The 17,005-nt window shown below is 49.2% G+C and overlaps 1 protein-coding gene across 1 annotated transcript; it reads left to right on the forward strand.

Moving 5' to 3' along the window:
- Positions 1 to 609: 609 nt before the first annotated feature.
- Positions 610 to 15,812, forward strand: LOC311162798 (calcium/calmodulin-dependent protein kinase type IV-like; the record flags this gene model as incomplete). The annotated part of the gene is made up of 11 exons (XM_084221345.1): positions 610 to 707; positions 3,570 to 3,648; positions 4,000 to 4,062; positions 7,095 to 7,177; positions 7,258 to 7,330; positions 8,725 to 8,815; positions 8,909 to 8,983; positions 9,756 to 9,831; positions 11,034 to 11,160; positions 13,627 to 13,779; positions 14,763 to 15,812. 11 exons carry the CDS (start codon positions 610 to 612, stop codon positions 15,810 to 15,812), a joined length of 1,968 nt encoding a protein of 655 aa, XP_084077471.1.
- Between the last annotated feature and the right edge of the window lie 1,193 nt (positions 15,813 to 17,005).

Here is a 17,005-nt window from a genome sequence, read left to right on the forward strand (position 1 = left end):
GAAGCCCGGCCGAGCAGCTGAGCCGTGAGCCGCGATCTGAGGAGCAGCGCGGGCCCAGGGGGCCGCGGGCAGGCTCAGCACCGGCCCCGCGGGCTCGGGACCCCCCGTGCCCACCCTCGGCACGGCCGCCCCGCGCTGGGGATGAGGCAGCGCCTGGGGGGACGCGAGCGGCGCCGCAGGTAATGGTACGTGCCGGGCCACGACCCCACCCCGAAATTACCGGGGGCGTGTGGAGGGCCGGGGGGGCTGGGGGAGGCTGCAGGAATCGGGGTGCAAAGCGGCCCGTGGGCTCTGCAAAGCCGGGGGGGACCCCAGACAGGTGGGAAAAGGGGGAGGGGGGTGGTGGAAAAGGCCGGGGGCGGGGGGGAACATCCCAGAGCGGGGGGAATTATCTCGGAAAAGGCATCGTACGTGCCGGGTGGGAAGGGGATTTGTGGCCGTGGTTCCATGGCGCTCGATAATCCCGAGCGCTGGTTGTTCCCGAGCCATCTGGGCACTCGGGGAAGCGCGGGCGGGATTGGGTGGGGGTGAGGCGGGGGGGCTGCGCCGATCCATGCCGGGGTCTCCCCTTCCCAGCAGCTGGAGGCAGCTTGCAGCCCCCAGCCCACCATGCCGTCGTCCAAGAGCGAGAGCGAGTTCTGGATCGATGGATCCCACCGGGAGGCGGCACTGGAAGATTTCTACATCGTGGGCCCCGAGCTGGGACGGTACCGGGCGGGGAGAGCGAACAGGGAGGGGCTGGGAGGGGCAGGAGCCCCCCGGGGTGGGGAGCGGGTCCTGGTTGGGGCAGGGACTGGGCTGGAGGGAGGGAGGGAAGCAGGGGGGCATGGAGGGATGTGGGGAGGGGTGAGGAATACAGAGGGGATGGATTTGGGGGGATGGAGGGATTTGGGGAGGGGGATGAAGGGGAATGGGGAGTGAAGGGATGCAGGAAAGGATGCAGGAAGGGAGGGACAGATATGAAGGGGATGGATGGATGTGGGAGGAATGGATGAGGAGGGATGGAAGAATGAAGGGATGCAGGAAGGGCTGGACAAGTAGGGGAGAAGGATGGATGTAGAAGGGCTGTGGAAGGATGGGTAAGGGGATGGATGGTGACAGACCCTCCCCTCTCGTGGGACCTGGCCTTGGCCCGTGCTGTGATGCTGCAGCCAGGGTCTGGCAGTGCTCACTGGGGCTTTAGGTTGGGTCTGGGGTCCCTGGGCCTGTGGAGATGGACATTCCTCATGTCCATGGCAGTGGGATCACGGGGACACCCATCTCTCCTCTGAGCACCCCAAGGCTTTGGGGGTGGGTGATGAGGATCCTGCCTGCAGCAGCCCCCTGCAAAGGCCAGGCAGTGCCAGAGTCTGAATTCCCAGCTCTGGATTTGGCTTGGAGAGCCCATCTGAGGGCTGTGATCCTGGTGTCCCAGTGCCCCTCGGGCAGGGGGGTGGCAGGAGGCCATGCTGGGAAGGTTTTGGGGGGCTCTAGGCTGTGCCATGGGGGAAGGCAGCCCTGCCTCGCAGCCCTGGCTCAGAACAGGGGGATTTGGTGGTTCTGGGTTTCCATCCTCAGAGAATCCTGAAAAGCAGCAGTTTTGGTGAAAGCAGGAATTTAAGGGTTTGTATCAAGGTGTGGCCACATCAGCCCAGGGTTTGGCAGTACCCAGCCCTGTACAGAGGGATGTAGGACAGAAGGACAGGCCTGGAGCCCCTAGAATCCATCCATCCATCCATCCATCCATCCATCCATCCATCCATCCATCCATCCATCCATCCATCCATCCAGTTTCAGCAGCAGATTTAAATCAAACTGCTCTCAGTCCTGGAGCCACCTCCTCCCTGCATGTTTGGATCTGGCTGGGATTTGGGCTGCTGGGATCCCATTCTCCATGCACAGCTCTCCCTCAGAGCCTCTCCTGGCAAGGCTGGACCCAGCTCCGGCCAGGAAGCCCCAGGGAGCAGGAGAGGGGCGGAGGGACGTGGGGACAGCGGGGAGGACCCAGCCCGGGGCTGCTCCCGGCCGCACGTTCCAGGCTCTCTCTGCAAATCCCATCGTTCGACATTTTCCAGTTCATCTGGAAAGCAAATGCAATTATCTCCCGTCGCAGGCAAGGCTGATTGGGGATATTTATTTGAGGCCTTGAGCGGCGGCTGCGGGGGCCGGCGGGGCCGAGGTGTGGCGAATTCCGGCGCGGAGCCGAGCGCTGCCCTAATTGGGGACGCGTGAGGGGCAGCGCCGCGGGCACAGCGGGCACAGGAGCCACCCCGAGTCCTCCTAAACGCCGAGCCGAGCGCTCCTAAATGATCTCGTTAGCGGCGGGAATCAGGCTGGGAATTGTCCGTGCGGAAAAATGTAAAAGGGAGGGCGAGAGGCGACAGATCCTGGCTGGGATTCAGCTGCGGAGAGGGGGTGGAGGGTCCTGCCCCGTGACCAGCCCAGCTGGGAAATTCCAAGAATAACCTCGTGGCTTCTCCCGCTATTGTGGCGGTCGCAGCAGCAGCAGCGATGCCGTTTTGGGGTCAAATTGAAGCTTTTGCCCTTTTTCCTGAGCTGCAGCGGGTGGTGGCCGCCCCTCCCCTCTCAGCTGCAACAATTGGTTTCCAAATCACTTTTTATGCGTAAACTGAAGTTTCGTGAAGAATGTTTGGCAAAAGGGAGGAAATGTTTTGAAGCTGGGCAGGGTTGGGGCTCCTGGATCCCGCAGCATCCCGGACTGGTACCCGGCGCTGCCGTTGCCATGGGAACGCCGTTCCCAAGTTCAGCCGGATGAGTTGCAAAATCTGCTCAGGGTTTGGAGACAAATCCCTCTTTCAGGAGAGCACCCTGGGGGGATGTTGGTGCGCCCAGGGGAGGTTTTGGTGTGAAAATCGCTGGTTTTGGGGTCTGATCTTGCCGGGCGCCTCCAGGCACAGCCTGAGCTCCGTCCCAGAAGGCGGCGAAGCCAAAGTGCGGCAAAACGCGGCCGATTACTCGGGGGCAGGAATTAATCTGCTCCGGTCGCCAGGCAAGGAGAGATGGAATTGCAAATGAGCCCCGGAATGGCCGGGAGCGCTGGGCTGATTTCACCGTCCAGCGCTCGGGAAACGCGATTAACTCGAGCTGAGATCGCCACCGGCCGCGGGACGCGGTGGCCGTCCCGGTGTCACCCGCAGCGGTGTCACCTGGCGGTGTCTGGTGACGGCGGTCGGCTGGGATGGAGCCCCGGCAGTGTCGCTGCTGTCGCCGAGAGGCTGCGAGCGGGGACGCGGCGGCTCCGTCCCGTCGTGAAAGCCGCTTAAGGATTTAAACCCCCTGTAGAAGTCGGGTTTAATTAAAATAGTCTTAGCCGGGAAGGACGCGGGAGGGGGTGCAGGAGGAGGGGGTGCAGGAGGGGGATGTGGGCTGGGGATGAAGGGGAGGGGTACAGGAGGGGAATTCAGGGATGGGGGGATGCAGGAGGAGGGGGATCCGTGAAAAGCAGGATCTGTGAAGAGTGGGATGAATCCACGCTGAGCTTCCAGGGCCTGGGACTGCCAAAGGTGCTGGTGGGGGGCACAGGGGGACCCCCTGCTCTGTGCCAACCTCATGTCCCCCCCGCCTTCCAGGGGAGCCACCTCGGTGGTGTTCAGCTGCCAGGAGAAGGGCACAGGAGCTCCCTACGCTGCCAAGATCCTGAAGAAAACGGTGAGAGGGGCTGGGGGTGGGAAGGGGGAGCATCAGGGAGCTGGGAGGAGGGCTGCTGGTGTCCCTGCTCCCCGGGAGCTGGGAGGAGGGCTGCTGGTGTCCCTGCTCCCCGGGAGCTGGGAGGAGGGCTGCTGGTGTCCCTGCTCCCCTCCCCCTTGTCACCAGGATGGGCGTGGGGCTGGCACTGGGCGTCGCTCCCACAGTCTGGGGGTGCCACATGGATTTGGGGTGGGCTCTGGGACAGACCTAAAATGTGCTGGGTGTAATAGGGGGGGTCTCAGCGTGGTGGGGAGCCAGAGCCAGGCCTGGCAGCACAGGTGACACAAGCTCTGCACGGGCTCTGCTTCCCAGATCGACAAAAAGATCGTGAGGACGGAGATCGGGGTCCTGCTGCGGCTCTCGCACCCCAACATCGTGAGTAGGACCCTGGTGACACGGCTGCCACCTCCCTTTGGGTGGGGTCCACGGCCCTCGGGGGGTGGGTTTGCCCTTAACTCAGCCTGGTGCTGAGGGAAGGGCTGGAATGTCCTTGTCCTCATCTTGGTGTAGAATGAAGGAAAACCCTCCCTGCACGCCCTGTCCCCTCCCTGCCTCACTGACAGCATCCATGTGATTCTCCTTTCTCTGCCACATGAAATTCCTGGTCCTTGCAGCTCCTTTGAGCTCCCAGCTCTGATATCCAAAGCTAAAGACACCCCCCCCCCCACCATCCTCCCCCTTCCCACACCCTGGCAGGCAATTTCCATCGAGGAGATCAAATGAATCCCACGGAAAATTGCCTGTCTGGAATGAATCCTGCCAGGGGAGATAAAAGGGGAAGCCAGGGCTGTGGGGCTGGGGCTGTGTCCTGCCCACTCAGCACTCCAGGGATAACAGGAGCAGGAGCTGATCTAATCCAGCCAGGGCCAGCAGAGCCCCTCTGGAATTCCAGGGGGATCCATGCCCCCCACCTCCCCAAAAAAGCTCATTCCTGACTGCATGGTTCCTCTGGGAAATTGCAAAAGGATCTTGGAGAACACCTGAGTGAAGGAAATGACAAGAAAAAGCCACCTGGGAGCTGCTGTGGGGCTGAGGGCTGGGACAGGCCCTGCTCCTCTTGGGATTGGGATCAGGCCATCGCTGGGACATCACTGGGACATCACTGGGACATTGTCCTGCCTCTGCCTGCAACATCCCTCAAACCCTGGGCGCAGCTGCTCCCAGCCCATCCTCAGAGTTTTGCTTTCTGGAGAAGCCCAAAAGAGATGAAGCCAAGAGAAATCCCAAACATCCCAAAAACTGAGATAAAGAGGTCAAAGCACTGGGGACAGGTTGTGTCTAAACCTCTCAGCCAGCTCAGCATGGGCCCATTTTGGGGTCTTTCAGTGGTTTTGGAGCAATTTGGTGCTTCAGCCTCTTCCATGGAGACACTTCCCCTATCCCAGCACATCTGGAGAGCCACAGGGATGAGAGCCAGGATGGGAATCACACACTTGGAGCAGCCCAGGTGGATGGGAAGAGGCTCCTCTCTGATGTGTTATCAGCAGCACCGCAGAAAATCCAATTTCTGCCCTCCCCTCTCCAGGCAGCAGCTCCTCAGAGCCACAGAGGAGGATCCAACCCGTTGGAATATTTAAATCCCCGAGGTTTCCATGGGGTTTCTGCTCATCCCCAAGTTCAAGTGATGTTTGAAGAGGAGCTGCTCTGCTCCATTATTGCTGCTATCGTGCAGCACCGACCTCGGCAGAGGCTGATAATAGGATTGTAAACTTTTGAAGTTAATAGGAAAATTATAGTGCTCTGTGTATTATTATAATGCAATAAGCTGCCACATAGTGTCTCTCACCCCGCAGGGGATCAAGGCTTGTCACCCAGCCTGGGAAGGGAATGATTAAAGCCCCATGAAATTCACAGTGTCACAAAAGTCTTAAGAAGCATGAAATTCTTGGGTTTCCATTTTTTTTTTAATTTTTTTTTTTTAAAAAGAAGGAAAAATTGCATTTAAGAGAGAATTGTTAATTCCAGATGGGCTGTGGAGGCACAAAGGGCTCGTGTGGGAGCTGAATCACAAAAAGTCAGGAGGAAAACAAGGGTTTGGTGCCTGCTCTGCTGCAGGACAGTCAAGGGACATTTCCAGAGCCTTGATCCCAGAGTGGCTGTGACCTCACAGGGCCCTGCCTCAATCCCATCCCAGGATCCATCCCTGGGATGCAGCTGGAGTCGCTCCCACTCCGCAGGGCTGGATGGAGGCTCCGAGGTGCCCACGGAGCTGCAAAATTCCAAAGCTGTCAAGGAGCTCCTCCTCTGCCAAACAAGCTCAGAGATGTGAGGAGGCTCAGGGCTCTGCACATTCCCAGATCCATCTTTAATCCATGTTGAGGCAGTGGGGCTGCTACGAAAAGTTAAAAAAATTCAGGTGAAAACAAATCAAGGGTGGGGGAAAACCAAACAAACAGAGGAAGGAAATGTGGAAATGTTTGCCCTGAAATAACCCTTTCCACCCTGGTGGTCAAAGTCTCCTCCCAGCACAGCATTCCTGCACTGTCACTGTCACAATTTCTGGAAAAATCCCTTTGCCCAGGATTTCTTCTCCTGGGAAGCTGAGAAGCCTCAGAGAAGAAATGAAAACAATAATTATGTGATTGTTTCTCCTGTGTTTTGCAGCTTTGGAATGAGGTTGGAGATTGTTCATGCAACAAGTGAATTGTTTTTACTTAATAACCAATCACAGTCAGGCTGTGTCAGGACTCTGCAGAGTCTCAGGTTGTTCTTTAGTATCTTGTTAAGCCTTCTGGAAGTATCCTTTCTCTATTCTTTAGTATAGTTTTAGTATAGCATTCTTTTATGTGATATAGTATCATAAAATAATAAATCAGCCTTCTAAGAACATGGAGTCAGATTCATCATTTCCTCCCCTCGATGGGAGACCCCAGAAAATACCAAACAAAATACCAAACAAAACCATATCCTACATCCCACATCCCATATCCTACATCCCACATCCCTAAACCCCTCCTGTCACCCTTCCCTTCCCTTCCCTTCCCTTCCCTTCCCTTCCCTTCCCTTCCCTTCCCTTCCCTTCCCTTCCCTTCCCTTCCCTTCCCTTCCCTTCCCTTCCCTTCCCTTCCCTTCCCTTCCCTTCCCTTCCCTTCCCTTCCCTTCCCTTCCCTTCCCTTCCCTTCCCTTCCCTTCCCTTCCCTTCCCTTCCCTTCCCTTCCCTTCCCTTCCCTTCCCTTCCCTTCCCTTCCCTTCCCTTCCCTTCCCTTCCCTTCCCTTCCCTTCCCTTCCCTTCCCTTCCCTTCCCTTCCCTTCCCTTCCCTTCCCTTCCCTTCCCTTCCCTTCCCTTCCCTATCTGGTTTTATTCATTTCCTCCATATGGTTATGATTTCATTTTGATCCCTTTGTTCATTAATTACTTAATTTATTTCTAACACTGTGATTGTTTCTTTGATGATCACATTTTCCAGATCAAGCTGAAGGAGATTTTCGAGACGCCCTCGGAGATCGCGCTGGTGCTGGAGCTGGTGACGGGGGGAGAACTCTTTGACAGGTGAGGATCAGCTCCAGGGGATGGATCCTGGGAGGAGGAGGAGGAGGATGGAGGGGGCTGAAGGCTCCGTGTGCCCACAGGATCGTGGAGAGGGGCTTCTACAGCGAGAGGGACGCGGCGCACGTGGTCAAGCAGATCCTGGAGGCTGTTTCGGTAACGTGGCCCCGGGGAGGGGGTGGCACGGGGGGGCTGCAGCCAAATATCCCTGGGAAGGAGTGTCTGGGGCTGCCCCATCCCAAATATCCCTGTGGAGGAGTGTCTGGGCCTGCCCCATCCCAAATATCCCTGAGGAGAGGCACCCAGAGCTGCACTGATCCCAAAAATACCTGGGGAGGAGTGTCTGGAACTGCCCCCATCCCATATATCCCTGAGGAGAAGCACCCAGAGCTGCACTGATCCCAAATATCCCTGAGGAGAAGTGCCTGGAGCTGCCCCCATCCCAAATATCCCTGGGAAGAGGCACCTGGAGCAGCACTGATCCCAAATATCCCTGGGGAGGAGTGTCTGGAGCTGAACTGATCCCAAATATCCCTGGGGAGATGCACCTGGAGCTGCCCCCATCCCAAATATCCCTGAGGAGAGGCACCAGGAGCTGCACTGATCCCAAATATCCCTGGAGAGGGGCACCTGGAGCTGCTCCCGTCCCAAATATCCCTGAGGAGGAGTGTCTGGGACTGCCCCATCCCAAATATCCCTGGAGAGAGGCACCTGGAGCTGCCCCCATCCCAAATGTCCCTGAGGAGAAGCACCCAGAGCTGCACTGATCCCAAATATCCCTGAGGAGAAGTGCCTGGAGCTGCCCCCATCCCAAATATCCCTGGGAAGAGGCACCTGGAGCTGCACTGATCCCAAATATCCCTGGGGAGAGGCACCCAGAGCTGCCCCATCCCAAATATCCCTGGGAAGAAGTGCCTGGAGCTGCCCCCATCCCAAATATCCCTGGGGAGGAGTGTCCGGAGCTGCACTGATCCCAAATATCCCTGGGGAGAGGCACCTGGAGCTGCCCCCATCCCAAATATCCCTGAGGAAAGGCACCAGGAGTTGCACTGATCCCAAATATCCCTCAGGAGAGGCACCTGGAACTGCACTGATCCCAAATATCCCTGAGGAGAGGCACCCAGAGCTGCACTGATCCCAAATATTCCTGGGGAGGAGTGTCTGGAACTGCCCCCATCCCAAATATCCCTCAGGAGAGGCACCCAGAGCTGCACTGATCCCAAATATCCCTGGGGAGAGGCACCCAGAGCTGCCCCCATCCCAAACCCCTCATTTCTCCCCTTGCCCTTCCAAAGGCACCGCTGGGAGAAGCTGGATCTGCTCCCAGGGGGGATGGAGAGGAGGAAGGAGGAAGGAGGAAGGTCAGGGCTGCTCTGCATCCCAGAGTTTCCATGGCAACAAGAGGGTTTAACAAACAGGAACTCCTGACTGGAAACGGATCTGCCGCAGTGGTGGCTGTGCCCAAGTTGGTCCCGAGTTTGTGCCAGGTCCCAAATCCTGTCTGAGGCCTTTCCCTTCCTTTTCCCATCCCACTTTTCCTGTTTTTGCAGTATCTGCACGAGAACGGGGTCGTCCACCGGGACCTGAAGCCGGAGAACCTGCTCTATGCAGACCTGTCCCCTGATGCACCCCTCAAAATCGGTGGGTTGGGGACCTGGCCAGGGGTCCTGGCATGAGAGGGGGTGCCAGTGCCCCCCCCCAGATGGCACTGCCACTCCCTTGTGTCCCTGCAAGGTGACTTTGGGCTCTCCAAGATCGTGGATGAACAGGACACCATGAAAACCGTGTGTGGGACACCGGGGTACTGCGGTGAGCGGGAGGGGAGCGGGGCTGGAGGGACATTGGGGGGAGAGGAAAACTGGGGTGGGAGGGAGAGACATTCTGGGGAGAAGAAAATTGGGGTGGGAGGGAGGGAGGGACATCGTGGGGAGAAGAAAATTGGGGTGGGAAGGAGAGGGGGACAGTCTGGGGAGAGGAAAATTGGGATGGGAGAAAAGGAGAGACATTCTGGGAAGAGGAAAATTGGGGTGGGAGTGAGGGAGGGAGGGACATGGTGGGAGAGGAAAATTGGGGTGGGAGAAAAGGAGAGACATTTTGGGGAGAGGAAAATTGGGGTGGGAGGGAGAGACATTGTGGGAAGAGGAAAATTGTGATGGGAGAAAGGGAGAGATTTTGGGGAGAGGAAAATTGGGGTGGGAGGGACATTCCAGGGGTTTTCCCTGCCTGAGGCCGGGCACAGCTTGGTGCAGGAATAGCTGGGGCCGTGCCACATTTGGCAGGCACAGAGCCACATTTTCCCCTTTCTCCTCCTCATTTCTCCCTTCTCCTCCTCATTTCTCCCCTTCTCCTCCCCCTTTCTCCCTTTTCCTCCCCATTTCTCCCTTTTCCTCCCCATTTCTCCCCATTTCTCCCTTTTTTTCTCCCCATTTCTCCCCTTTCCTCCCCATTTCTCCCCTTTCCTCCCCATTTCTCCCTTTTTCTCCCCATTTCTCCCATTTTCTCCACACCTGCCAGTGCCCAGCAGGGTTTTCTCCACTGTCCCCCCCCATGGATGTGTTTGACCCCCAAATTTTCCTTCCAGCCCCCGAAATCCTGCACGGGTGTCCCTATGGACCAGAGGTGGACATGTGGAGTGTGGGGGTCATCACCTACATCCTGTGAGTGTCACAGCCAGGGGACACACCTGGGGAGGGGGGCTTTGTCCCCTCTGTCCCTGCTGCAGGGTGTTGAGTTTGCAGGGTCCCCAGGATGAAGGAGGAAATGAGTGAATTTGACTCTATGTTTTTAGAAGGAATGTAATATAATATAATAAATATAATATAATAAATATAATATAATAGTATAGTATATAACAATATAATAGTATATACCATTCTAGTATATATTATAGTATATTATTGTATATATATTATATAATGTAATATAATGTAATATGATATGATAGAATAGAATAGTATATAATAGTATATAATATAATAGTATTATAGTATAGTATATAATAGTATATAATATAATAGTATAGCATATAATAGTATAGTATATAATGTAATAGTATAATATATAATAATATAATAGTATATACTATTCTGGTATATATTATAGTATATTATTGTATATATATTATGTAATATAATGCAATAGTATATGATATGATATAATAGTATAGTATACAATATGATAGTATAGTATATAATAGTAATATATATTATAGTATTTATATTTATTATAGTTTAGTATAGTATACTATAGTATATTATAGTATACATATCTTATAGTATATATAATATAATAGTATATAACAGTATATAATAGTATATATTACATTACAGTATATATGGTATGTTATAGTATTTGTATTATATTATATTATATTATATTATATTATATTATATTATATTATATTATATTATAGTATTTATACTATGTTATAATTATTATAGTCTATTATAGTATCTATTATATATTGTAGTATATCTATTATATATTACATTACATTATATTACATTATAAATGAACACTATACTAAAACTATACTACAGAATAGAGAAAGGATACATCAGAAGGCTGAACAAGAACGAGAACTCGTGACTCTTTTCGAGTCCAACACAGCCGAGGGTGGTTGGTCATTAAGTGAAAATTAAGTGGGAATTCCACAAAACCACTCAACCAATGCCCGGCTGGCTGAACAATCTCCAGCCCCGCTCCAGACACAGGAGAAGCAATCGGGAAATTCTTGTTTCCATTTTCCTCTGAGGCGTCTCGGCCTCCCAGGAGAAGCAATACTGGCAGGGGTTTTCAGAGAGGGTGGCAGTGGGGGTGGCAGGGCTGGTGGCACCGTGTCCCTCGGCTCTGTCCCCAGGCTCTGTGGCTTTGAGCCCTTCTTCGACCCGCGGGGCGATCAGTACATGTACGGCCGCATCCTCACCTGCGACTACGAGTTCGTGTCCCCCTGGTGGGACGAGGTGTCCCCGAACGCCAAGGACCTGGTGAGCGAGGCACTGCTGCCCTGGGAAACTGCAATGGATTTTATTTTATTTTACTTTATTTTATTTTATTTTATTTTATTTTATTTTATTTTATTTTATTTTATTTTATTTTATTTTATTTTATTTTATTTTTATATTATTTATTTATTTAAATTTTATTTTATTTTATTTTACTTTATTTTATTTTACTTTATTCCATTTTATTCTATTCTATTTTATTCTTATTTTTATATTATTTATTTATTTAAATTTTATTTTATTTTACTTTATTTTATTTTATTTCATTTTTTATTTATTTTATTTTTAATTTAAGATTATTTATTTATTATTTAAATTTAATTAATTTTAATTTTAATTTTAATTTTAATTTTAATTTTAATTTTAATTTTAATTTTAATTTTAATTTTTATTTTTATTTTTATTTTTATTTTTATTTTTATTTTTATTTTATTTAATACTTTATTTTATTCTAATTTAGTTTTTTCTTATTTATTTTATTTTTTGTCACTTTATTTTACCTTATTTTACTTTATTTTTAAAATGTATTATATTTAATTTTTTTTATTTATTTAGATACTTTATTTTACTCTAATTTATTTTTATCTTATTTATTTTATTTTATGTCACTTTATTTTACTTTACTTCATTTTACTTTTTCCTTCCCTTCCCTTCTCTTCTTCCTTCCCTTCCCTTCCCCCTTTCCTTCCCTTTCTTTTTTCTTATTTTATTTTTATTTATTCAGTTTTATTTATTTCCTCCACATGGTTATAATTTCTTTTATTATTTCCTTTTTATCCCTTTATTTATTAATTACTTTATTTATTTATAACATTGTGATTGTTTCTTTTATGATTTCATTTATATCCATTTATGTATTAATTTCTTTAATTCTATTTATCTATCACACTTTATTATTTATTTATGGCTTTTTGTTTATGCATTTATGACAAGATTTCAATTATTTATTACAAATTTTCATTTATTTATTAATCACTATTTTCATTATTGGTTTCACTTATTTTATGGTTTTATTTTTGTCTATTTATTGCATTTGTTTATTTCTTTTCATTATTAACCACTTATTTTTTTATTTCATGCACTTAATGATTGTATTTTCATATATTTACTGCACATATTTATCTAATTCAATTTATTTATTTCCCCCACATATCTATTAATTATTTATTTTTCATGTGAATTGATTATTTTTTTTATTATGATGCACTCTTGCTTTCTTTAATTTCTTTTATTTATTCTTTATTTTTTATTATTGATTTTATGATTAATTTGTTTAATATATTATGTTGATCTTTTAAAATAATTATTTATTTATTAATTTATTGTCAATCTTATGATTAATTTTACTTCTTTCTATTTTGTTTCTTATTTCTTCCTTATTTTTATTATTGATTTTATGATTGATTTTATTCTTTCTATTTCTATTTTCTATTTCTTTCTATTTTCTTTCTTATTTCTTTCTTTCTCTTTCTTTCTCTTTTTCTCTTTCTTTCTTTCTTTCTTTCTTTCTTTCTTTCTTTCTTTCTTTCTTTCTTTCTTTCTTTCTTTCTTTCTTTCTTTCTTTCTTTCTTTCTTTCTTTCTTTCTTTCTTTCTTTCTTTCTTTCTTTCTTTCTTTCCTATTTTTATTATCGATTTTATGACTAATTTTATTTCTTTCTCTTTCTATTTTCTATTCTTTCTATTTTATTTCTTATTTATTTTTTCTTTCTTTTCTTCCTTCTTCGTATTACGAATTTTATGATTCATTATGATAGATTTCATGATTTACAATGATTGATTTTATGATTTACAATGATTGATTCCAAGAGTTATTCTTATGAATTTCATGATTTATTTTATTCTTTATTTGTATATATATTTATAGAAATATGATTTATTTTATTCTTTATTTGTATCTATATTTATAGAAATATGATTTATTTTATTATTTATTTGTAAATATTTTTATATAAATATATATGTATATTATTTATGCATTTCATAAATATATATTTATAGGTAAATATACATTCATACATAATATGAATATATATTTACATACAATATGTAATATAATATATTTTCATCTTTATAATATTAATAGTATATATTATATACGGTATAATATAGATTTATAATATATATGTCTTTATTTTTATATATTTATATATATTTATATACTTATAATATATATAATGTCTTTATTTATATATATTTATATATTTATAGATTTATAATATATATGTCTTTATTTTTATATATTTATATATTTATATATTTATATATTTATATATTTATATATTTATATATTTATATATAAATATAGATGTTTTTATATATTTATAATTTTATTTATTTATTTATTTACTTACTTACTTACTTATCTATTGTATATTTATTATAATTGTCCTTATTTTCCCGTGCATTACCCCGAAATAACCCACCCCCGGCGGTTTTGCGGGTTCCAGGTCCGGAAATTGATCGTGTTGGATCCGCGGCAGAGGCTGACGGTCCAGCAGGCCCTGCAGCACCCCTGGGTCACTGGGAAAGCAGCAAAATTCGCTCACATGGACAGCACGCAGAGGAAACTGCAGGAGTTCAACGCCAGGAGGAAGCTGAAGGTGAGGAAAGGACACCTGGGACAGCACACCTGACAGGGGAGTTTATTCCCTGCCTCGAACATTTGATAAATTCCTAAAATTGGATTAAAAAGTAAAAGTGCCACCTCTCTGATGGCACTGAGCAAACAAACAACCTGTCTGATTTCTCCTCTTCCATGGAAGGATGCAGAACGATAAATTATTGACAAAACGATAAATTATTGGCAAAATGATAAATTATTGACAAAAAGGTTGTCAGGAAAATGTAAACATCAAAACAGACAGAAAAATCTTAAAAAGTGACAGACAGCTGTCCCCATCCGCGGCCTGGAGGGGCAGCACCCCCTTGGATCCCGAAGGGACAGTTTGGAGCGGGGCCAGGGGATTTTTGGGATGGGGTTTAGGGAAAGGTTCCTCCCCCAAAGGGGCTGGGCACTGGAGGTCCCAAATCTGAGGCTGCCGGAGCACCAGCAGGTTGGGATGGGATTGTGGGGTGGGATTGTGGGGTGGGATTGTGGGGGTGGGATTGTGGGGATGGGATTGTGGGGTGGGATTTTGGGATGGGATTTTGGGGATGGGATTGTGGGGATGGGATTGTGGGGATGGGATTGTGGGGATGGGATTGTTGGGGATGGGATTGTGGGGTGGGATTGTTGGGGTGGGATTGTGGGGTGGGATTGGGGGGTGGGATTGTGGGGTGGGATTGTTGGGGATGGGATTGTGGGGTGGGATTGTTGGGGTGGGATTGTGGGGTGGGATTGGGGGGTGGGATTGGGGGGTGGGATTTTTGGGGGTGGGATTGGGGGGTGGGATTGTGGGGTGGGATTGTTGGGGGTGGGATTGTTGGGGGTGGGATTGTTGGGGGTGGGATTGTTGGGGTGGGATTGTTGGGGTGTGATTTTTGGGGGTGGGATTGTGGGGGCGTCCCGGGCCAGGCCAGGATTTGTGTTGGGCGATCCCCTCGGCGCATTCCACAATTCCCTGACTCTCTGCCTCCATCCCAGGCTGCCATGAAAGCCGTGGTGGCCTCCAGCCGCCTGGGCAACCACGGCCACCACGACTGCTCCCGCAGCGGCCGCGGCCAGCGGGAGCCCCGGGGCCTGGCCCAGCCCGCGGGCACCGGCGGCCCCGGGGCCGGCACGGAGCTCAGAACATTCCAGAGTGACCAGCCCGCCGTGGGCCCGGGGGCCACAGTCCAGAGTGACCACCCTGCCACATTCCAGAGTGACCACCCTGCCACATTCCAGAGTGACCACCCCGCCACATTCAAGAGTGACCATCCCACCACAGTCCAGAGTGACCACCCTGCCACATTCCAGAGTGACCACCCTGCCACATTCGAGAGTGACCATCCCACCACAGTCCAGAGTGACCACCCTGCCACATTCCAGAGTGACCACCCCACTGTGTTCCAGAGTGACCACCCTGCCACATTCCAGAGTGACCACCCCGCCATGGTCCAGAGTGACCATAACACCATGTTCCAGAGTGACCACCCTGCTGTGGGCCCGGTGGCCAAGTTCCAGAGTGACCACTCCGCCATGTTCCAGAGTGACCACCCCACCTCGTTCCAGAGTGACCACTCCAGTGTGGCCACAGTGGCCACGTTCCAGAGTGACCATCCCACCATGGTCCAGAGTGACCACCCCACCACATTCCAGAGTGACCACCCCAGTGCAGCCACAGTGGCCATGTTCCAGAGTGACCATCCCTCTGTGTTCCAGAGTGACCACCCTGCCACATTCCAGAGTGACCACCCTGCCACATTCCAGAGTGACCACCCTGCCACGTTCCAGAGTGACCACCCTGCCACATTCCAGAGTGACCACCCCACTGTGTTCCAGAGTGACCACCCTGCCACATTCCAGAGTGACCACCCCACCACATTCCAGAGTGACCACCCCGCCATGGTCCAGAGTGACCATAACACCACATTCCAGAGTGACCACCCCACTGTGTTCCAGAGTGACCACCCCACCACGTTCCAGAGTGACCACCCTGCGGTGGCCCCGGTGGCCCCGGTGGCCGTGCCAGGCGCTGCCTGTGACAGTTAACAGCCCTACAGCGGTGACACCGCCCCGGGACACCTTGGGACATCCTCGTGCCGTGTCCTGCCAGCCCCTCTCGCTGTCCCTCTGTCTGTCCCCGCCGCTGAGGGGACGTGGCAGTGACTTTTCCTCCCGCCCTGCAGCAGCCTGGGTCGCTGTGGCTCGGGGAGATCCCCAAAAACGAGGCACAAACGGGATTTTTCCCACCTTTCCCTGCAAAGACAGGGAGTTGTCTTTAAAGGGTTCCTGTAAATAATCCTGAAGGGTTTTGTTTTTTATTTTTCTCACCAGCCCAGCTGTGTTAGGAGGGGTTTTAGGAGCCTTTGGCCCCAGATGTTTGATCCTCTCTGGAGAACAGCCCGTGCCAGCGCTTCCCTTGTTATTCCTCAGCCCTGGCTTGTGTTTTTTGGGGTGTGTTCCTCACCTTCAGCCTTGCTGTGGATCCCTGGTGGCGGTGGTGGGGTGCTCACGGACTGGGAATGCTGCTCCAGCCTCCCCTTGGCATTCCAGGTCAGGATTGACACAATTCTAACACGGGAATTTGAATATTGTGAGATTTTGCCACATAACTGCTGTTCCCTGAGGGAGGCCAGTGAGTTTATACCTTTTAAAATTTTTATTTTTTAATGAAAACAGCAGACAAGCTTCTTGAAAATGTTTGGGTTTTTGGTTTTTTTTATTTTTTAAGGCAGGAAAAAGGATAACCATTTACAGATTTTAACAGAGAGCAAATGAGCAGCCAGCAAAATCCATATTCCATGTGGGAATTGCAGGGAGCTGCTGGGATCCTACCAGGGTTGAACCCTAAGGCAGCAACCATCACCTGCACCCCATCATTTTGGGCTCAAAACGGTAAAAACCCCACCAAATTTATACAGGAGGTTCACTTCCCCAGGATGGGGGTGCAGAATTGAGCAGCTGGGATGGGAAGGGCAAAAAAAAACAAACCCCAAATTGGATTTTTTTGCCAAAGGTGACGCAGCAGTGATGGAGCTGAGGGTAGCAGAGCAGGGGCAGGAGGTTGAGGTCAGAGCAGGGGGAGGAAAAATGGATTTTGGGGAAAATGGATTTTGGGTTTATCAAAATAGCTGCGAGTCAGGATCCACCCCAGAGCCCAGTGGGGTTTGGGGAGCCAAAGACAGCAGAGAAATGGGGTGTTCAAGAGGGGTTTTGATTGGGAAAAAAGTCATGGCTTGGCC

The sequence above is a fragment of the Fringilla coelebs genome, assembly GCF_963513975.1.
Source record: "Fringilla coelebs genome assembly, chromosome: 24".
In the NCBI taxonomy this organism is placed as follows: Eukaryota; Metazoa; Chordata; class Aves; order Passeriformes; family Fringillidae; genus Fringilla; species Fringilla coelebs.